The 22,416-nt window shown below is 42.0% G+C and overlaps 1 protein-coding gene across 5 annotated transcripts in view; it reads right to left on the minus strand.

Annotated features, from left to right (window-relative positions):
- The window catches only part of adamts20 (ADAM metallopeptidase with thrombospondin type 1 motif 20), a 281,403-nt gene that overhangs the window by 36,128 nt on the left and 222,859 nt on the right, over nucleotides 1–22,416 (minus strand). For all 5 annotated transcript variants that reach the window (XM_033037846.1, XM_033037845.1, XM_033037843.1 and 2 more), the window contains one exon: nucleotides 7,638–7,805. In XM_033037846.1, coding sequence (XP_032893737.1) covers nucleotides 7,638–7,805 — 168 coding nt within the window. The remainder of the gene's footprint in view (nucleotides 1–7,637; nucleotides 7,806–22,416) is intronic.

Genomic DNA, 22,416 nt, shown 5'->3' on the forward strand with positions numbered 1-22,416 from the left:
ATTATGGAGGATCGGACTGCTCAGGCAGAAACATACAGGGAGTCTGAATGCACATGTGAGTGTCCCTGTACCAGATCACTTGCACTTGGTCTTTTCAAACAGACCTGTTGAGCCTATAATCGATAATCTAATTTCCCCATTTACTGAGGCAGGTTGCAGCCTGCTTATAGTTTCATGTAGTCATGGGCGAAAGGAAAATCTGAAAAGAAAGGAGAAACTAGGCAGATTAAAACAGAGGATAGACCAAAATAATGTTGATTCATTTACTTTGGAGATAAAGCACAGAAACAGGCACTTCAGCCCACTGAGTCAGTGCAAACTATCCTACACACTCGGGACAATTAACAATCTTTACCAAAGCCAATTAATCTACAAACCTGTACATCTTTGGAGTGTGGGATGAAACCGGAGCATAGACACAAAATGGAGATAGACACAAAATGCTGGAGTAACTCAGCAGGACAGACTGCATCTTTGGATAGAAGTAGTGGGTAACGTTCTGGGTCAAGGGGTCTGAAGAAGTGTCTCGACCCGAAACGTCGCCCTGGGATCCTGGGATGCTGCCTGGCCCGCTGTTACTCCAGCATTTTGTGTCTATCTTCAATGTAAACCAGCATCTGCAGTTCCTTCCTACACGTACTTAACAGAGCTGGCATCATACAAGGGGTTGAATGGCCTCTATCTGTGCTGCAAGATTATATGATGCTAGTACACCCACTGAACTTTTTTTTCTCTCTTGTTTATTATATTGCTTACAGTGTACTATGTTTACATATCTGTTGTGCTGCTGCAAGTAAGAATGTCATTGTTCTATCTGGGCCACATGACAATAAAACACTCTTGACTTGAACTATAATAAAACGTGAACTTCTACATGTAATCACAAAATAAAGTTAAGTTATCATCTACACCTTCGAAGTTTACAGTTCACCGTACCAGTTAAATGTTCAAGAAGAAAAGCAGGTATTGAAAGTCAGAAACATATTACTGTATTGGGCAGGTTAAACTACAAACATGGTGTTCACATCATAGAACAGATTGAGATGGTGAAAGCTTTCAAATTATAAAAAATAAATGTTTATTGCATTGTATTTATCGCAATGTCTATTGCATTAACATTTAAAAGAAACTGTCTAAACACCACTTACTGTGCATTATACTTCGTTAAAGGCACTTAAAACTACAAATTATTCATGAGAGGTAATTAACCATGTGCATGCAGTGTCAGATCCAATGCTTGGTTAGGTCACACAGAGGGAGTTATTCAATATCCAGTGGATATTTTTAATGCAGAGATAGACGACTTATTGATTAGAATGGGTGTCAGGGGTTTTGGGGAGAAGGCAGGAAAATGGGATTAGGTGGCAGAGATCAGCCGTGATTGAAACTCAAGAGTAGCCTCGATGGGCCACATGGCCTAATTCTACTCCTATAACTTGTAACTTGTGAATATGGGATAGAATTTAAATAGAATCTTTGCCCGAGTAACTTAGCGGGGCAGGCAGCATCTTTGGATAGAAGGAATGGGTGACCTTTCGGGTCGAGACCCTTCTTCAGTTTGAAGTTACTGCAGCAGTTTGTGTCTATCTTAGGTGTAAACCAGCATTTGCAGTTCTTTCGTACACATAGAACCTTTGCTTGTAGTGTGGTGCAGATGACAATGGTGGTGTTGGCTATCTGCAGGGGGGGTTGGCCCATGGTATTTAATGAATGGACGAATGCACTGTGTGGGAATTTCGATTGCACCTGGCTTTGAGTGCTCTGAAATGTCAGTGGATGGACCAGGACAACGTTGGTGATATTGACTTCGAAAAACCCGAAGCTCAACAAAATACACTGCAGTTACTTGCCCAGGCTCTCTGACAGTACATCCCAAACCGGTGAATTCGGCTCTCTAACCAGAAGCAGGTCACTGTCTTGGATTATTTGCATTTTTAATCACTTTTACACACATTTTAAGGGTTGTGATGCAATCCATGTCTTTACAATGACCTAATCAACCTCCTCGGGTAGGTGATCATCAAAGAATATTTATTGTGCTTCCAACTATATGCTTTTCAAGTGCATTAAAATATTCAAAAGACCAGCTTTGATCTGGCAAGCAGACAGGTACTTGATTGACATTACAATAGCCTTCTGAAGCTTAAATGGGAATAAAATGGATCAGAGCAGTAATCGTTTGAGCTCAGTGGGCATATAAAGCATGATTGTTTCCTTGGAAGTGCTTTTACAACTGAGGAACAGCTCAACTGGGGAAAAGCTTTCAGGAAAATTAGAAAATCCTGCACAATTTAGAAACTCATTTGCATTAAGCAGTTCATAAAATGTGGATTAGCTTTATTGTATGTCACAAAGGTACATCTTAAAACATCTGGCATTGATCTGCAATGTTCGAGAACAGTGGGTTTACTTCTCTTTCAAGTTCCATCATTAAAGCATGCATATCTGGTTCAGAATCAAAGACGTCACTTGGAACACAAGATTGAACAGTAAACGATAAGTACAAATTAATCAGTACTTTGTACATGTCGTATCTTGTGAGGAATCTGAAAGCTAAGGCACAGATTTGACATACTTTTCCCACGCTGCCTGGTTAGTAATTCAATCAGCAAAACCGAGTTAACTATTGCATCAACATACATTAAATTTCCACGCTCAATTATGACCTAATTTTATGTTTTAAAAGTGTTTGCCGAAAAGTTACCCAACGGCAGTGCAAGAAAGATGCAGGCAAGAACCTGCAGATGAATTTATATCCGGCATAGACACTAAATGCTGGAGTAACTCAGCAGGACAGGCAGCATCTCTGGATAGAAGGAACAGGTGACGTTTCAGGTCGTGACCTTCTTCAGACTTTTTCAGGTCTGAAGAAGGGTCTCGACCCGAGATATCACCCATTTTTTTCTATCCAGAGATGCTGCCTGTCCCTCTGAGTCACTTCAACATTTTATGTCTTTCTTCGGTGTAAACCGGCATCTGCAGTTCCTTCCAACACAATTTATATCTGGGAGCAAGCTAACTATTTATACTCTCCTCCACTGTACTTATTGGACCAGTTCTAGAGCACGTCACCAATCTAGTCCTGGCACCTTTGAAACCCTATTTGACTAAATTATTCAATCATGGTCCTGGGTGCAGGATAGTCCAAGCAGGATAGTCCGATCTTTGTATTGTTCAGTTGCATTGGCATAAAGTGAGAGATACGTTATTCATTGTCAGTCTCAAGTTTAATCTTTACCTACCTATACCTTTGGGTCAGTGTTTCCTACATGAGAGAGCCTCAAAGTTTATAAAACTAACATCATGCCGTACTTCCCCCCCCCGAAGAAGACTGAAGGGCCTGTTATGCTTGCATGGAGGTCAGTGGAAGCACCTTTAAACAGCAAAGGTTAGACTTAATGAAATTAGAAATGCCAGGTCACCACAGGTTGTGGAAACATGCATTGTTAGATCAGAAAGAGAGTTTCTTTGAAGCCATTAAATGGATTGAAACACAACTAGCAAATCAAATGGATTAAACCCTGGTTATTGAAAATGTGAGGATGTTTAATCTACATTCTCTTTGTAATTTATAGAGGATTAAATGAATTTTACATTGGTTACTTAATGGTTCAATTGCCAACAGTTGTATTTAATGGTATATCATGGTGCCCCTCTGAAGCAGCAGTAGCAGTCTACACCCTGAAGGCTGCTCCTGTTCCTCTGAACTCCACACACACGGCCTCGATGACCCCTGATACACGATGACCCTGGATGCCTGACCCCTGTTGAGTAACTGTCCTGTGGGATGGGCTGGCTGTGGGGAACAGGTGAGGAAGCTGCCCAGGTGGCTGTACTTGGAGGTGATCTGGTGATCTCAGCTGGATCATTAGAAGCATTGAAGATGGACATAGATGGATTTTTGAAAGTTCAGGGAACTGGCACAGAAGAAGAGTTGGAGCATAAGGCAAGATCAGCCATGATCATATTGAATGGCAGGGTAGGCTTGAGGGGTGGTGACCTACGCCTGCTGCTAGTTCCGTGTAGGGGAGCACCAGCATTCTGAAGGTGCATGCCATCATGTGTGAATAAATATGATGCGAGAACAAAAAATAGCTGCATTCAATATAATGGACAATAAAGAAAAAGGGTACAAATTGTAGATCATCTTCTTCAATCGATGGGAAAGGGATTTACGTATGGAACGCCAACATTTTATGAATACTGAGCCCTTTGAGCTCACAGAACAAATTGTCAGTGTGAGAATGTTTCATGTGAACACTGGAATAAAGGCAGGATCATCTTAACAAAACCAAAGCAGTCACAAGTAAAATGAGTTACATTTAAATCGGAAATGTTTAGTTGCTAAAGATTTCTTAATTCCAATGGTAGGAAAACACAATGTTAATGTTTTTAGTGCGGAGGATGTAGCTGTTCATGAAATGAATTTGCTACGTGAAACAGTGAAGAGGAAGCTATAGATTTGCATTTCTGCTCCCTCTCATGCTGAGTTGCTGAGCTCAACTTGAACCATGGTGAAGGTCAGATCATTTTCTTAGAGGAGGTTAGAAACATAGAAACATAGATAATATGTGCAGGAGTAGGCCATTCAGCCCATCGAGCCAGCACCGCCATTCAATATGACCATGGCTGATCATCCAAAATGAGTACCCCCGGTTTAAGAGTATAATTTTAATTCAGAGGCATACGTGAAGCATCTTGCTAAACAACAGCAAAGGTGAAAAGAGAAGCTGAAGTAAGATGATAGAGCCGACATCCACATCAGTTATGGAGAAATAACTGAGGAGAAATGGTTGGCTCCACCCATGGCTGGTCTTTATCCTTAGTGACTTAACATCTGGACAACTTCTACTTTTTCAATGCTAAATTGAGGCTTTGCCCAACTTTTCTTGGGATCTTGCCACTGTTGTAACACTTGAATGGTCGGGCAAAGGAAATTCTGACAATGTCTCAAAGTACTAACCACACATCAGATTTATTCTAGCTTGGATATCCTGCCACCATTTCCACTGGAACATTAACCACAAATTCCCTGTGGTTGAAGCAATTCTTAATCTACTACCAATCTTACTGGTCAGGACTTGCTGCATGTATGTTTGCCATTCAATTATCTCGTCAATTTAAAATATGTTTGAACAATTGGGCTCTACTGAATATCATTTTTATAACCACAATTCACTTTAAGCATTTACTGTCACTCTGAAGGATGGAAATGTTTAAAAAAAAGCAGCAGACACGTGCACACTTCAGTCCTGTTTAGACGAACGTGTTCTGTATTAGAATCTGTTGATTTGGTGAACCAAAGTTATAAAACGTTGCAAAAAAAACACAAAGTGATGGAGTAACCTCAGCAGGTCAGGCAGCATCTCTTGGGAATATAGATAGGTGACATTTTGGGTCAGGACACACTTCCGACTGATTGTAGGACGTGGTGTTAAGTGGTGGGTGGATACAGGTTGATTAGCAGATGGGTGGGCAATGGCCATAGTTAAATGGAGACAAGAGGCTGTGAAATAAGGAGAAAAGAGGGGCGAATTGTGAATTTTCTCGTTGTTGCCTATCAGTATTCTGCAGTAATACTGCATAACCTGCTGAGTTACTTCAGAACTTTGTGATTTTTGTTATAAGATTCCTCCAATTGCAGTTCCTTAAGTGTAATTATGAAAGCTAGTTTCTTGATGATGGTGGTTTCATTGAGTCATACAGCATGGAATCAGGTAATTCAGGCCAACTTGCCCGCGCCGACCAACATGCTCCATTTACACTAGTCCCAACATTCTTCTCAACAGACACCATGACCAATGACCACCATGAGCAGAGGGCTGGCACAACAAGGCAGTGTGGAAAAGAAAAGAAGTAGGAATTGGGAGCGTGCCGTCTGTGAGTTTGGAGTGGAATTCGTGAGAAATTTCCACCATATATTCTCCCCAGAGCAGAACATTGATGGAGGTGAAGCAGGCAGCCTCTGATCAGGCTACAACGACCCACTGATGTGACTGCTCTACAAGTGAGCACAACACCAGTTCTCCACATCATGTTACCCTGACTTTATCTCATCTTGCCCCACCCTCGTTGACTGGCCCAAAATACATATTCTGAGCCAAATTGGTAGATTAACGCAAGTTGCTTTCCATCAACTGATCATCCGTGTGCATTTTCTTACTAATTCAGAGGCGGCTCTTTATAGGCCTAATCTATTTCAACCGGAGCAGAGCAACAACGCCAGTGGTTGCTGAGAATGAGATTCTGCTGCGTTTCTGGATGAGGTGACAGATGCCAGAGGTATGGATTCGTATGGCACACAAATAGGCCCTTCAGCCCAGTCTGAAGAAGGGTCTCGACCCGAAACATCACCCATGCTTTCTCTCCAGAGATGCTGCCTGACCCGCAGATTCGCTCCAGCAGTTTGGGTCTACCTTCAACACACCATGTCCATTCTGATCTTTTTTGTCCGTCAACAATAATCCATTTGGCCATTTGCACTATCCTTCTATGCCTTGCCTATTGAAGAGCCTGTTAGCACGTTCCAAATATCAACCACTCTCTGTGTAAAAAAACTTACCTCCCACATCCTCTTTAAAACTCCTTCTTTTTACTTTACACCTACGACCTCTTGTGTTTGATACCCCTACCACTAGAAAGATTTTAGTTACCTACCCTATCCATGCCTCTCATAATCTTATATACTTCGCTCCAGGGAAATCAAGCCCAGGCTATTGAATCTCTCCCCATAACTAAAGAATTACAATCCAGGTGAATCTCCTCTGCACTCACTCCAGAACATCCTCATCCTTCCTATAGAGTGGTGAACAGGACAGCACACAGTACTCCAAGTGCAGTGCAGTGGGTTTTGTATGAGAGAATGGAAAGATAAATGAGTGTTTACAGTTGAGTCCAAAATTCTTCTACATTTTTCTGTAAAACCTTCTATTGGATGACACAGAGGCACAGCAAGCAGAGCCAGTGACGGAGTTCAATCCTGACCTCCGGCGCTGTCTGTGTGGAGTTTGCACGTTCTCCCAGTGATTGTGTGGATTTCCCCAGGTGCTCCAGTTTCCTCCCACATCCAAATGTAGTGCCGGTTGGTAGTTGGCTGCTGTAAATTGTCCTTTGTGTGTAGGAAAGTGATAGAACCTGGATGGGGTTGATGGTAATGTGGGGAGAAGAGTATGGGATTATTGTAAAATCAGTGTAAATGGATAATTGATGGTCGGCACACACTCAGAGCTGAAAGGCCTGTTTCTGTGCTGTATCACTCCATGAATCTATGAAGTACAGTCGGTAGGTAAAATGGCCACTTATCCTTTGTGCATAATGATTGAAAGAACTTAGAGGATTTTGATGAGAATGTGGTATAATGGGCTACAGGCAAATCAGTTGTGCAATGGGATGCTGCGTGTAATGAAATAGACTCAATGGGCAAATGGTCTCCTTAAATATCCCGGGTAAATACGGCACATGGCAGCATTAAGAAATTAAGAAATCATGCCTCAGATCTACTAATTTCTCAACAGAACAGAGAATAAGGTTAAAATAGACACAAAGAGCTGGAGTAAGCCAGAGGGACAGGCAGCATCGCTGGAGAGAAGAAATGAGTGACGTTTCGGGTCGAGACCCTTCTTCAGGTGAGCTCCTACCTGTGTCCATGGAGTGCTCCTCCAGGTGGGGCAACGGCCCGCTCGGCACCGTTTGTAAAGCCGCGGCTTCCTCAAGTGCTGACAGTACTTGTGGTCCACAGCAGCCTGCTCTCCATCAACACAGTCGACTCTCCGATGCTTGGTGCCCTTCCCACAGGACACGGAACACTGCGAACAAAGCACAGAAAGCAATCTTGAGCAAACCCGCTGCTGCACAACGTGTCAGAAATTAGATCTCACGAATTGCAACTTCTTTCTTAGATGGATAATCCTTTCACAATAAATCCACAGCAAGATGATAGAAACGTTAACCTCGGGCAATGAACAGGTTCTGTTTCCATAAACATCCACAAGTTAATTTTGTCTGTGAGTCGGATAATACAAAAAAAAATGAATGTGGTAACTACACCACCACAGTATTGTAAAGAATGGCATATCCAAAGCATAAAATAAACTTATAATCAAGAACAATTACTAAAAGTGGAGAGTGGAAAGTAGGCACAAATGTATGCTTAAGATTTCAGCATCTGCAGTCTTGTATACTTAAGATTTCAACATCTGTAGTCTTGTGCGATCTCTGTTCTAGTGCATTCATATGTGGTGCATGATCAATCAGTGGCTAATTCTAAATCCATTCGATGTTGTTGGATCATTCTGCTATTTACAAATAATAACAATGCCCTTGATATCCATTCCATGAGCCATGTTCAACAATTCAAAAGAGTTAACTGGAAGGAGACGATTAATTTGTGAAAGTTTCGCTTGTGTGGTTTGATATAGTTGTATAGTTTGTTCAGACTCAGTCTGAAGAGGTGTGTCGACCCAAAACATCACCCATTCCTTCCATCCAAAGATGCTGCCTGTCCCGCCGAGTTACTCTAGCATTTTGTGTCTATCCACTAATATAGTATAGTTTTTCTAGTTTTGCATTGAATATGATAATTTCCTTCAAAATGCTGTTGACAATTGTTCGCAGTGTAGGATAAATTATAATGCAGATAAAATAATCCAACTCACAAAGTAGACTACATTCACTGACACGTCACACAATGGCAGGCTTTCTTCTCTCCAAGAGATAGCAATTTGGTCATCTAACCCCTTGCTTCTGTGGCACAAAGCTATGGGGCTAAGCCCTACTTTAGAAACATCAACAAAAAGTGTAAGGTGACACAGCAGGGCTGTAAGGGGCAGCTTCACATTGAAGGTGCTATCTTCCAAGTGTCAATAAGCCACGTTGTGTTTACTCTAGAAGTGGGCATAAAAGATTCCAAGACACTAATTTGAAGAATGTTTTCCAAAATTTACTCCTGGTTGTTACACTAAAATAAGTGCCCAGATATTCAAGTCACGACAAATTGAGTTTATTGTCGTAAGCATAAGTAAGGTGAGTGTGAGGTACAGGTACAACAATCTTGCTTGCAGCAGCATCACAGGCACAATTACTCAGACAGCACACAATAACACAAATTGTATATGAATTTTACAAGGCGGCAAAAAGAAAACTGGAAAAAAGAAAAAGACATTAGTGCAAAACACAACTTGAATAAAACAAGTCCATGGAGTGTAAGAGATGGTCCATGGTGTTCCATTGCTGAGAGGATTAAGGTTGTATAGGTCATGGAGGGGGGAGAAGATTAATTGGAAATACAAGGATGGTGTTAAAGGGAAAGAGAGTATAGGAAAAGTTAAGAAAGACACCAGAATTAACGGGGCAGAAAGCTCAAAAAGGGATAGGGGAGTATGGACAAGTGAAAAAGGAATCGATGTGAAAGGTGAGGTGAGAAATGGATTAAAAGTATTATGTATGAATGTACAAAGTATTAGAAATAAAGTGAATGAGCTTGCCGCTCAGTTAGAAATTGGCAAGTAATGATGTTGTGGGAATTACACAGACATGGCTGCAAGAGGAACAGGGCTGGGAACTGAATATTCAGGGATATACGTCCTATCAAAAAGACAGACACAGGTGGGAAGAGGGGGTGGGGTAGCTCTGTTGGTAAGGAATGAAATTCAGTCCCTTGTGAGGGGTGAAATAGGATCAGGAGTTGTAGTCAGTATGGATAGAACTGAGGAATTGTAAGGGTAAAAAGACCCTTATGGGAGATCTACAGGCCCCCAAACAGTAGCCTGGATAAAGGGTGCATGTTGAGTTAAAATTGGCAAGTTGCAAAGTTAATGCTACGGTGGTTATGAGAGTTTTCAGCTTGCAGGTGGACTGTGAAAATAGAAAGGGAGTTTGTGGAGTGCCTCTGAGATGGATTCTTAGAGCAGCTTGTACTGGAGCCTACCAGGGAGAAGACAATTCTGGATTTAGTGTTGTGGAATGAACCGGATTTGATAAGGGAACTCGAGGTAAAGGAGCCATAATATGATAAGTTTCAATCTACAATTTGAGAGGGAGAAGGGAAAATCGGAAGTGTCAGTATTATAGTTGAGCAAAGGGGACTATGGAGCCATGAGGGAGGAGCTGGCCAAAGTTGACTGGAAAGAGACACTTGCAGGGATGACAGTGGAACAACAATGGCAGGCATTTCTGGGAATAATGCAGAAAGTTCAGGATCAGTTCATTCCAAAGAGGCAGAAAGATTCTAAGGGGAGTAAGAGGCGACCGTGGCTGACAAGGGAAGTCAAGGACAGTATAAAAATAAAAGAGAAGTATAACATAGCAAAGATGAGCGGAAAGCCAGATTTGGGAAACTTTTACAGAGCAACTGAAGATTACTAAAAAGGCAATAAGGGGAGAAAAGATGAGATACAAAGGTGGATAAATCCCCAGGGCCTGATGGTCTGCATCCCAGGGTACTTAAGGAAGTGGCCCTAGAAATCGTGCATGCATTGGTGAACATTTTCCAATGCTCTATAGTTTCTGGATCAGTTCCTCAGGATTGGAGGGTAGCTAATGTTATCCCACTTTTTAAGAAAGGAGGTAGAGAGAAAACAAGGAATTATAGACCAGTTAGCCTGACATAGGAGATGGTGAAGGTGCTGGAGTCAATTATAAAATATGAAATAGTGGCACATTTGGATATCAGTAACAGGGTCGGTCCGAGTCACCATGGATTATGAATGGGAAATCATGTTTGACTAATCTTCTGGAATTTTTTGAGGATGTAACTAGGAAAATGGACAAGGAAGAGCCAATGGATGGTAGTGTACCTGGACTTTCAGAAAGCCTTTGATACGGTCCCATATAGGAGATTAGTGGGAAAAATTAGAGCACATGGTATTGGGGGTAGGGTACAGACATGGATACAAAATTGTTTGTCAGACAAGTAACGAAGAGTAGGGATTAACGGGTCCCTTTCAGAATGGCAGGCAGTGACTAGTGGGGTACCGCAAGGCTTGGTGCTGGGACTGCAGCTATTTACAATATACATTAATGATTTAGATGAAAGGATTAAAAGTAACATTAGCAAATTTGCAGATGACACAAAGCTGGGTGGTAGTGTGAACTGTGAGGAGGATGCTATGAAGATGCAGGGTGACTTGGACAGGTTGGATGAGTGGGCAGTTGTATGGCAGATGCAGTTTAATGTGGGTAAATGTGAGGTTATCCACTTTGATGGCAAGAACATTAAGGCAGATTATTATCTGAATGGTGTCAAGTTAGGAAAAAGGGAAGTACAACGAGATCTGGTTGCCTTGTTCATCAGTCACCAACAGTAAGCATGCAGGTACAGCAGGCAGTGAAGAAAGCGAATTGCATGTTGGCCTTTACAACAAGAGGAGTTGAAAATAGGAGCAAAGAGGTCCTTCTGCAGTTGTACAGAGCCCTAGTGAGACCACATCTGGAGTATTGTGTGCAGTTTTCGTCTCCAAATTTGAGGAAGCACATTCTTGCTATTAAGGGAGTGCAGTTCACAAGGTTCACAAGGTTAATTCCCGGGATTGCAGGTCTGTCATATGTTGAAAGAATGGAGCGATTAGGCTTGTATACACTGGAATTTAGAAGGATGAGAGTGAATCTTATTGAAACATATAAGATTATTAAGGGATTGGACACGCTAGAGGCAGGAAACATGTTCCCGATGTTGGGGAAGTCCAGAACCAGGGGCCACATTTTAAGAATAAGGGGCAGGTCATTTAGAACGGAGATGAGTATGCAGGTGCAGCAAGCAATCAGGAAGGCCAATGGAGTTTTGGCCTTTATTGCTAGGGGGATTGAGTATAAAAACACGGAGGTCTTGCTGCAGCTGTACACAGTATTAGTGAGACCACATTTGGAATACTGTGTACAGTTCTGGGGTCCATACTTAAGAAAGGATGTACTAGCCCTGGAGGCAGTGCAGCGAAGGTTTACAAGATTAATTCCTGCAATGAGGGGATTGACATATGAGGAAAGGTTAAGTAGGCTGGAACTCTACTCTTTGGAGTTTAGAAGAATGAGAGGCGATCTCATTGAAACATATAAGATCGTGAGGGGCCTTGATCGGGTGGATGCACCGAGGATGTTCCCAATGATCGGGGAAACTAGAACTAGGGGACATAGTTGCAGAATAAGGGGGGGCTCTTTTAAAACTGAGATGAGGAAGAACTTCTTCACCCAGAGGGTGGTTAATTTATGGAATTCACTGCCCCAGGGAGCAGTGGAAGCAGAAACTTTAAATATATTTAAGACTAAAATAGATGGTTTTTTAGCTGCCAAGGGGATAAGGGGCTACGGGGAGAGGGCAGGGATATGGACCTAGGTATGGTTAGTATAGTAAGACCTGAGTGATCTCCTGGACAAGTGTCGATCGCCTGGATTGGGGTCGGAGAGGAATTTCCCGGATTTTTTTCCCGAATTGGACCTGGGTTTTTATCCGGTTTTTTGCCTCCCCCAGGAGATCGCGAGGTTCTTGGGGTGGAGAGGGGTGATAGCGGTATAAAGGGGAGGGTAGTGTCTTGTGTTCTGTGTCTTGTGTCTACTGTTTGTGGGTAAGTGTGTCTGTTTAGTGTTCAGCCATGAGCGAATGGCGGTGCGGGCTCGACGGACCTGGTGGTCTACTCTCGCACCTACTTTCTATGTTTCTATGTTTCTATGAGGAAAAACTTTTTCACCCAGAGAGTTGTGAATCTGTGGAATTCTCTGCCTCAGAAGGCAGTGGAGGCCGATTCTCTGGATGCTTTAAAGAGAGAGTTAGATAGAGCTCTTAAAGATAGCGGAGTCAAGGGATATGGGGAGAAGGCAGGAATGGGGTACTGATTGTGGATGATCAGCCATGATCACAGTGAATGGCAGTGCTGGCTCGAAGGGTCGAATGGCCTGCTCTTGCACCTATTGTCTATTGTTTCATGAACCTGATAATTGTAGGAAAGTAACTGTTCCTGAACCTGGTGGATGCTCCAGATTTCAGCATCTGCAGTCTCTTGTGTCTTAATTTGTAAGTGGAAGTATCTTTCTTTCCATTATTAACAGTAATTTCCAGTTTTGCACATGGTTTGAATGGATTTCATAGGGATTTATTTTTTTCTGTGTTGTAAATGAGTTATGCTAATCCTCACAGATGTTATGAATGAAGCTCTGCAGTGAACAAATACAAACTGAAAGGGATAATTCGGTTTTATGCGCAGTTACAAATGAAGGCATGGTGTTCATTCTGTTCCAGATTTTGGTAAGTGAGAACATAAATCAGAGGCTGTAGCTTGCTGTGTGGGGGACAATGAAAGCCAGGAAAGAGCACATTGCCATTCAAATGCGTCAGATTAAAAACAATCAGCATTTGAACTCAAGAGAATGATAGAGGCTAATGTATCAGACTCGCAGGCAAGACTACAAGTCATCACATGAGGGATATTTTTGTGGACCTTTATTTTACTCAAATCAGGAACCAAAAAAGATAATCATATGGATATCTTTCTGCTAAAAAGAAGCAAAGAGTATTTTGATCATTGCAAGTTACAATCGAATTAATTCACAACATAATTCATTTAGCCAAGGAATCATATTGCATCAAAGGACTGTAAGATCATGAGTGATAGTAGTAGAATTAGGCCATTCGGCCCATCAAGTCTCCTCTGCCATTCAATCATGGCAGATCTATCTCTCCCTCCTAGCCCCAGCCTCCTGCCTTCCCATAACCTCTGATATCCGTACTAATCAAGAAAATTACTACAGAATTACTACTGCATAACTACAGGAGAATCTAACTTGAGTGTGCTGCAGTGAATTACTATTGAAATATAAATACCCAGTACTGGGAGTAAAGCAAATAAATGTACACACACAGTTTTGAATATGACACTTATATGATTTACTGCAAAAGCAAATAATCGTCTTATGAACTATACTTAAAGCAAACATATATACAGGCAAAGAACAACACAATAGGTTTCCAGATTTTCCTCAAATACAATGTTCCCACTGCTACCGTATAAAGATTAATTAAAATAAATCTGGCAACATTTCCCTTCTGGCTGCTTAAACATAAAATTGATATTGTTAATGGATTTGAAAACTTATTCGCTGGTGTCATTGCATTTTTGTGAGTTTGAACAGATGCAACCAGCTACAAAACGTGATCATTTGTTTTGAGTCCAAAGTTGTGGAAGAAATTCTACGCCAAGCCGGGGTCAAACCATTTATGTGCAGAGAAATACATGACCCAATGATTAGCTTAGCGGCAAGGAAACCCAAATATTTGCCACATCTGAGCTTGATTTGCTTTTGATAAAATTACAGTTTAATACTCAGCTCAAATTACACATTGTGCATTATTTACTTAACAAATCTCTGCTCTCAAATGATTTAATAAAGATTTTTATTTCAAATTATTCAAGTTGAAGTTTAAGTTCCTAACAATTTGTTAGAAAGCAACAGTTTTGTTCACGGCATTTGCCAGATTATGCAATCTGTTTCTGAGATGTCATACAAAACTGTTTGATAAAGTTAAAAAGAAAGTCATTCAACTTTCCCGATGACGCGACCTTTCAGCGACTGTCTTCGACCTTCAAGCTCGAGGGCACTCGCGTGAAAAAACCTCGAGCTGGATCGACTATCAGCGATGAAACCGCGAGCCGGATCAACCGTCTGTGCACGCACGCGCACACACACACACACACATCGCAAAGGCAGGGGCCAGGGAAAGCGGGGGAGCGCTGTCTGAAATTCACACCCACGTTGAACAGGAAGGTAAAAGATGGCTGGCACAGTAACTCTAAGTCCTTTTGAAAGCGGTGAGGGGGGGGGGGGGAGAGAAGGGGAGAGGGGGAGAGAAGGGGAGAGAAGGGGAGAGAAGGGGAGAGAAGGGGGGGAGAAGGAGTGGCGACACTTTTAAGAAGCCAGACAACGTTTAATAAAGTTTAGCCGGCATTTAACATTACCGGTCGGTTTACTTACCTTTTTTTTTCTCAACGAGCTTTACCTTCAACTACCTATGATTAACTTTGATTGACTTCAACTACCTAAAAATAGCATTATGACCTACTACGACCTACCTCGACTAAACCCACGAGTAAAAAAATATCGATTTTTTCTATGGCGACCTTTTTTTAAATAGTGGGCATTTTTCAACGTGTTGCAAAATACACCGCGAACTAGTTGAGGCCTCGAGTACGCGGAGACTACTCTTGGGCATGAAGGAGAGATACAAAGACCTCCTAGGACCTCAAGTCGACCATGCTGTGAGTATGAGTTGAGGGCAAACTCGTCTGACAGCCCCTTTAGGATATTAATGATGGAGGAGTGGAGAGGCAACTGACTCTGTGGTATCTTTGACAAAATCACAACCACATCTTATGTCAGTTACAGCAATAGATCACTACCCCTCAATGTAATCCCAGAACTATAGAAACTGGCTGGGACTGCTCCTTAGCAAACGGTTAGAACAGATTTCTAATTCTAGTCATTAAGGGACAAACTACCATATCTAAGGAAGCTTTGATATCTGCCTAGCTTTTGAGTTACATTGAGTCAACAGGAAATACTGGAATACATCGCACTGAAACACTTCATTCACAATTTTGAGTTGGTTGTGCTGCATTTGCATCCTGGAACTTCCATAAACATAGTAATTACACAGGCATTTCAAAGACAGGGCGAGCTGTCAGCAGACCTGGAGTTCAAAGCATTCTGCGAAATTTAGCCTGAAATGCCCACAATCTCAGTGTCTGCTTGATCATAATGAGTGTTTTGGTTTGAAAAGCTTTTATGTACTTTGAAGATTTCATACTGCAGAAAAAAACCTAAATGCATAAGGAAGTGATTTCTTATCTCAGCAAATTGGTTGTACAGTCCAAATAACCGCGCCTTCTGGATTGCGTCATCAACCATTCAGCATTTGTTACATAACAGTAGTATATCACATCCATATGGAAACACGCTCCTCCTTTCCACAAAAAGCTCATCCACTGGGGCATGAGTTAATCAAAGTTATTAATCCTTTCAGGCAAAGAACAGAGCAACAACTAAAACACTCACTCTTCCCTCTTTGTCTGTATTTCTCTCTCTCCCCCTCTCTCTCTCTCCCTCTCTCTCCCTCTCTCCCTCTCTCTCCTCCCCCCCTCCCCCCACCCCCTCCCTCTCCCTCTTTCTCCCTCTCTCGCTCTCTCTCTCTCTCTCTCTCTCTCTCTCTCTGTCTCTGTCTCTCTCTCACACACACATTTATTGTTACAGTATCAGGAGGCCAGTCAAAGAGCTTTCAAGTTTGATTTCACCCTGTGAACTTCTCCATGCATCACCACAGAAAAAACAAGACAAGGTAGGTTCATGTTTCATTGTTGATTTCCTGGACTAATATTAAATTAATATTTAAGTATTTATGAACAAGGAGCAAAATTAATCAAGAACTACAATCTATGTTCCTTGACTTTTGGCTTATAGCTTGAGGTTGTTTTTTAAATGTGGAAAATGATTTCAGAATTGCAAAATGACTGTGTTTCAAATGCACTGAAAATGCACTTGAAAAGTACGCTGTTTGTTGTTGAAAACTCCTAGAAAATGGGACATTGCACAAATATTGTTCATGGTAGTAATCACAGTTCTACTGTAACGAATTGCATGGAAGGTAATGTTTGGTAAAATTTCACAATTATATCACCAATAGAATTTACACAATGCGAAACACACATTGAGAATGTTAAATGCTGTTCTTGGAAGTTTATTTTAAAAAAAAATTATTCTATGCTCTATTTTGCAACTGTTGTTGGCACTTTCCATTCCCTTCACTTTTGAAGATCTGCAGATATACCTGGGATGGTTAATGGGCCCTTGGAAGAGCTCAGATGACATCATGGACTGCCTGAACTTAAACTCGAGCAATCTGTGATTATCAGAACTCAGATCAGGTTACAAGCTTAAATCACTTTCAGATAATCATTATTATATGTTTCTATCGGTCGTTTTGTATTGCAGCGATCTTTCCGGCATGTGGTGGTACGTTGAGGTAGCATAAAAATGGAGGCCAGCTGTTAACAGCAATTGTCACAGAATAGCTGAAGGAAATACATGAACGCATTTCTCACTCCATCAGACTGCACTGGATTCTTTTGTCAAGTGGAATGAAATCAAATGATATTGTATTAAGGATTAAAATCATAGAGTCAGAGAAACAGCAGGGAAATTGACCCTTCGAACGACCATGACCAAGCCAACCTTAAAGCATAAATTTTACATAAATCTTACGTTTATTGATTTTTCCCCCTGCATTCTCATCAACTTAATCCCACAGATTAAACCATCTACACAACACACTCTGTCCAATCTACAGAGGTCAATTAACCTACCAACCCACATGTCTTTGGGATGTGGGAGGAAACCAGGGAATGCCAAAGAAATCCACATGGTCACAGGGAGCAGATGCAAACTTCACTCAGGCAGTCAGGATTGAACCCAGGTCATAAAGTCATAAGTGATAGGAGCTGAATTAGGCCATTCAGCTCAAGCCAACTCCGCCATTCATTCATGGCTGATCTATCTCTCCCCCCTAACCCCATTCTCCTGCCTTCTCCACATAACCACTGACACCGGTACTAATCAAGAATCTATCTATCGCTGCCTTAAACATATCCAATGACTTGGCCTTCATAGTCTTCTGTGGCAAAGCATTCCAGATTCACCACCCTCTGACTAAAGAAATTCCTCCTGGTCTCCTTCCTAAAGGAACATACGTTAATTCTGAGACTATGACCTCTAGACTCTCCCACTAGTGGAAACATCCTCTCCACATCCACTCTATCCAAGCACATCTCTGGAACTGTGAAACAGCAGCTCCACAAGATCTATTGCTAAAAATGATCAAAAAGTGATAGGAATCAAAACATAGTGTTAGAATATAGTGAGACTCTTGACAAAATCTAAAACATGCAGACTGATTTTGTTCCATTGTAGCTATTTCAGTTTACAGAGCCAATTTATCAACCTGAAACAAAAGGCTTGGAGGCAAAATAATTGGCCCTCACGGTGTGTATATATTTATACATGTATAAATATATAGATGTTGCATTAAAGGAATTGCTTATAACTTACACTTTGTGCAAACACCTTTCTTGTCACATTGTGTGATGATAATATACAAATTGCTATAAAATGGAGTAACACCAATTCCTAGTGTGCAGCATCTATGGAGAGCTCTTCATACACAGAGGGGAGTGATTTACTAGCAGCAATTTCACTTTAGGGACCACATGAAGGCTCAAATGTTCATGCGTCACGTTTATTGTTGACCGATCACTATTCGCGATTATATTGTCGACCAGTAATCGTAATTGGCCCCAAAATAATTCCAATTAGGGTCAGACAGTTCATGAATTAATGTTAGGTTTTCCCAAGACCTACAGAGTGTGGTAATCTCCTTTGGAATATCACTTGTAGGTTCACTTATTCAAAAGCAATCATTGATCAATGTTAATCCTAGTGGTTGGCTTTGTTTTTCTGGACGAGGACTCCATCCACAATGATCCTCAGTGTTCCCTCTGGAATATAGTGAGGGCAGGACTGAGTTTACTGAAATGACCTGCATGGTTGAATGACCTGGTGTGTAGGCCTAGGCATGAAGTGCATTGTCTGTGCACAAAGGCTGACTCCCACGAGATTAGACCTCAGCAGGATGCCGAAAAAGGAGCAACTGGAAGAAAAGGTGATGTGAATGCAATCAGTCACAAGACTGGAGGATGTTTAATATTAGTTTAGTTTAGAGACGCATCATGGAAACAGGCCATTCGGCCCACCCAGTCCACACCGACCTGCGATCCCTGCACTTTAGGACCATCCTACACACTGGGGCCAATTTACAATTTGACCAAGCCAATTTGCCTACGAACCTGTACATCTCCAGTGTGGGAGGAAACTGGAGCACCCGGAGAAAACCCACACAGGTCACGGGGAAAACAAACAAATTCCACACAGGGAATCCCGTAATCAGGATCAAACCTGGGATTCTGGCGCTGTAAGGCAGAAACTCTACCACTGTGCCACCATGGCTAATGTTATCCCTCTATTTAAGAAAGGAAAAGCCTGGGAACTATAGATTGGTGAGCCTTACATCAGTGATGGTCATTTATTGGAGGGGATTGTGAGAGACAAGGTCTATCACCATTTGGAAAGCAAGGACCAAATATGCTTAGTCAGCAATTTGATTGAGTTTTTGATGAAGTGACACAGAAGATTGATGAAAGCAGTATTGTAGATATTGTCTACATGGACTTTAAGCAAGATATTTCAGAAGGTACCACAAGGTAGGCTGCTCTAAAAGGTTGGATCACATGGCATTCAGGGCAAGCTAAACAATCGGATACAAAATTGACATATAGATAGGAGACAGAGGGTGGTGGTAGAAGGTTATTTTGCAGACTGGAGGCCTGTCAAAGAGATCAGTGTTTGGTCCACGGTTGTTCTTTATTTATATCAATGATTTGGATGCAAATGTAGGTGGCCTGGTTTGTAATTTTGTGAATGACATTAAAATTGGTGGTATAGTGGACAGCAAAGAAAGTTACGTTTATGATGACGATTACAATGGGATCTTGATCAATAGAACCAATAGACTGAGGAATGACAAATGGAGCTTGTCAGATGTATGCGAGGGGTTGCATTTTATTAAGACATACCAGGACTGGACTTACACAATAAATCGTAGGGATTTGGTGAGTGTTAGACAATAGACAATAGGTGAAGGAGTAGGCCCATTCGGCCCTTCGAGCCAATACTGCCATTCACTGTGATCATGGCTGATCATCCACAATCAATACCCCGTTGTAGAACTAGGGGGTAGGTAAATAGTTCCATGCAAGTAACAACACAGGTAAACAGGGTTTTGAAGGAGGTTTTTGACACACTTGAGTTCACTGGTCAGGGTTTGAGTATTGGAGTATGTGACGGCATGTTACAGCTGTACAAGACATTAGAAAGGCCACATTTGGAGCACTGCGTACAGTACTAAATGCATCTGTTTTCACCAAGGCGAAGAACATGGAGGACAGTGAAATCAGTCTGGCGAATACTAAAATGCAAGGGCAGTTTGAGATTAAGATGGAACTCAATCTCCAGGACCTGATGGCATTTATCCCAGGTTATTGGGAGAGGCAAGAGAGCAGATTGCAGAAGCTTTGACAAGGATCTTTTGCATCTTCTCTAGCCACCGGTGAGATCCTGGAGAACTTGAGAGTAGCTAATGTTGTTCGTGTATTTAAGTAGGGAAGTAGTGAGCTATTGGAAAGGATTTTTCCGGATAGGGTTTACTCCCATTTGGAAGAGATTGGATTAATTAGGGAACAATCATGGATGGCTTTGTACATGACAGGTTGTGTCGTACTAACTTAGTCGAGTTTTTTGAGGCGGCGATGAAGATAATCGAGGAGGGTAGGGCAGTGGATTTTGTCTACATGGATTTTAGCAATCCAGAAGATTCAGATGCACGGGATTAACAGGGACTTGGTCGTATAGATTCAGAACTAGATTACTCATAGAAAACAGAGAGTTGTGGTGGAAGGACAATATTCAGGCTGACAGTCTGTGACCAGTGGAGTTCCGCAGGGATCTGTACTGGGACCACTGATGTTCGTGATATATATATACTGTAAATGTCTTGGATGTACATTAGATTGGTTGGTTAGTAAGCTTGCAGATAAAACCAAGATTGCTAGGGCCACAAACTGTAAGGAAAGCTGTCAAAGTATATAGGGGGAGGGGAGGTGGGGGGTATACATCAGCTACAGAAATGGGCAGAGAAGTGTTACACTTTGGGAGGACCAAGGTAAGGGGAAAATATGCAATAAATGGCACTTAATAGCAGTGATGTACACAGGGATCCTGGGGTCTATGTCCATAGCTCCATGAAAGTGGCAAAACAAGTAGATGGAGTGGTACAGAAGGGATATGATATGCATCCATCCATAGGTCGTGGCATTGAGCGTAGGAATCAGAAAGTCATGGTGCAGCTTCGTAGGACTTTGGTTAAACCACATTTGGAGTATTGTGTACAGTTCTGGTCGCCCATTACAGAAAAGATGTGGAAGTTTTGGAAAGGGTGCAGAGGAGGTTTACCAGAATGATGCCTGGATTAGGGGGTTGTAGCTACAAGGAGAAGTTGGACAAATTTGGATTGTTTTTTTCTGGAATGTCGTGGTTGCATGGAGACCTGTTGGAAGTATATAAAATTATGTGAATCATTTACCCAGGGTGTAATAATCAATCATATTAAAGGTTAAATGCAGAACTGCTTCCGGGCTTTGGATATTTAATGGTGAGCTGGCCCTCGAGTAAATCTCTCAACCAACATGTTATCCACAACTTTCCAATGTAGTGCTACCAGGAATAGCATCTGCTATCTTAACTCGAGTTACTTTCAAAACATATTCGCTTTGCGTGCCTAAAACTATAGCCATTTCCCTAAATGATCTGATGTATGGGGGAATAAAAGTAATGCCTTAATCACACTCCGGAATTTAATGATAACCAGCTTTGATCCTTCAGTGTTTGTGTCATTTTCAACTCTTAGTTCAATCATTCAAAACATAATTTTGATATCTGTTCTCTCCCCAGTGGTAGTGCAGACTTTAAATAAATCATCAATTTTTTTCCTGTAAAAGCTGCAGCAAGCTCAGCTTAACCACCGTCAATTTATTGTTCAGCAAATAAAACTCACCTAACCTCCCTCCTTATTCTCCAAGAGACCGTTTTAAATTGTTTCCTCTTTAGCCCTGAGTTTCCGACCAAAGAAACATCTTTCCACCTGTTCACTTCATGACAGTGTGTCAAGTCTGTTAAAGAATCTATAATCTTTTGGCCTTCTTAATAGAAATGTATTGAATGTCTCATCTTTTTATCATAACCTTCAGCCAAAACGTGATTGCAGTGTTGGCCAGTTTCAAGAGTGCCCTCACGATAAAACTGGATCGAGGACATGCCTCGCTGTGCAAACCAGTATGCCTTGGCCATTCTCAGCATCAATGTTAGAGGAGGATCCCCACCCCACAACCGAAACCCCACCCCACAACACACCACCTCTCACACCCCTACCCCTCCACAAACACCTGACCACCCTCACAAACCCGGTTCCCCCACACAACTGGCCCAACCAACGCCTCACCCCCCACTCCCTCCGCCCTTCCACATACCCCATCCCATTCTCACACACCCGATCCCCACAAACCTGATCCACCCGCACACCCAAACCCCTCAAACACGCAACCCCGCTCACATAGCCGATCCCCTCTATACATCAGTTCCTTCCTCTCAGACATGAACCACACAAACGCCTGAACCCCCCTCCCCCCCCCCAACACCATCCCCACACACCCAACGTCCCCTCACCAAGCCACCCTCGTGAACAACCCCTTCACAACTGCCTCCCTTGCATACTAA

This window comes from Amblyraja radiata, chromosome 19 (assembly GCF_010909765.2).
Source record: "Amblyraja radiata isolate CabotCenter1 chromosome 19, sAmbRad1.1.pri, whole genome shotgun sequence".
NCBI classification, from domain to species: Eukaryota; Metazoa; Chordata; class Chondrichthyes; order Rajiformes; family Rajidae; genus Amblyraja; species Amblyraja radiata.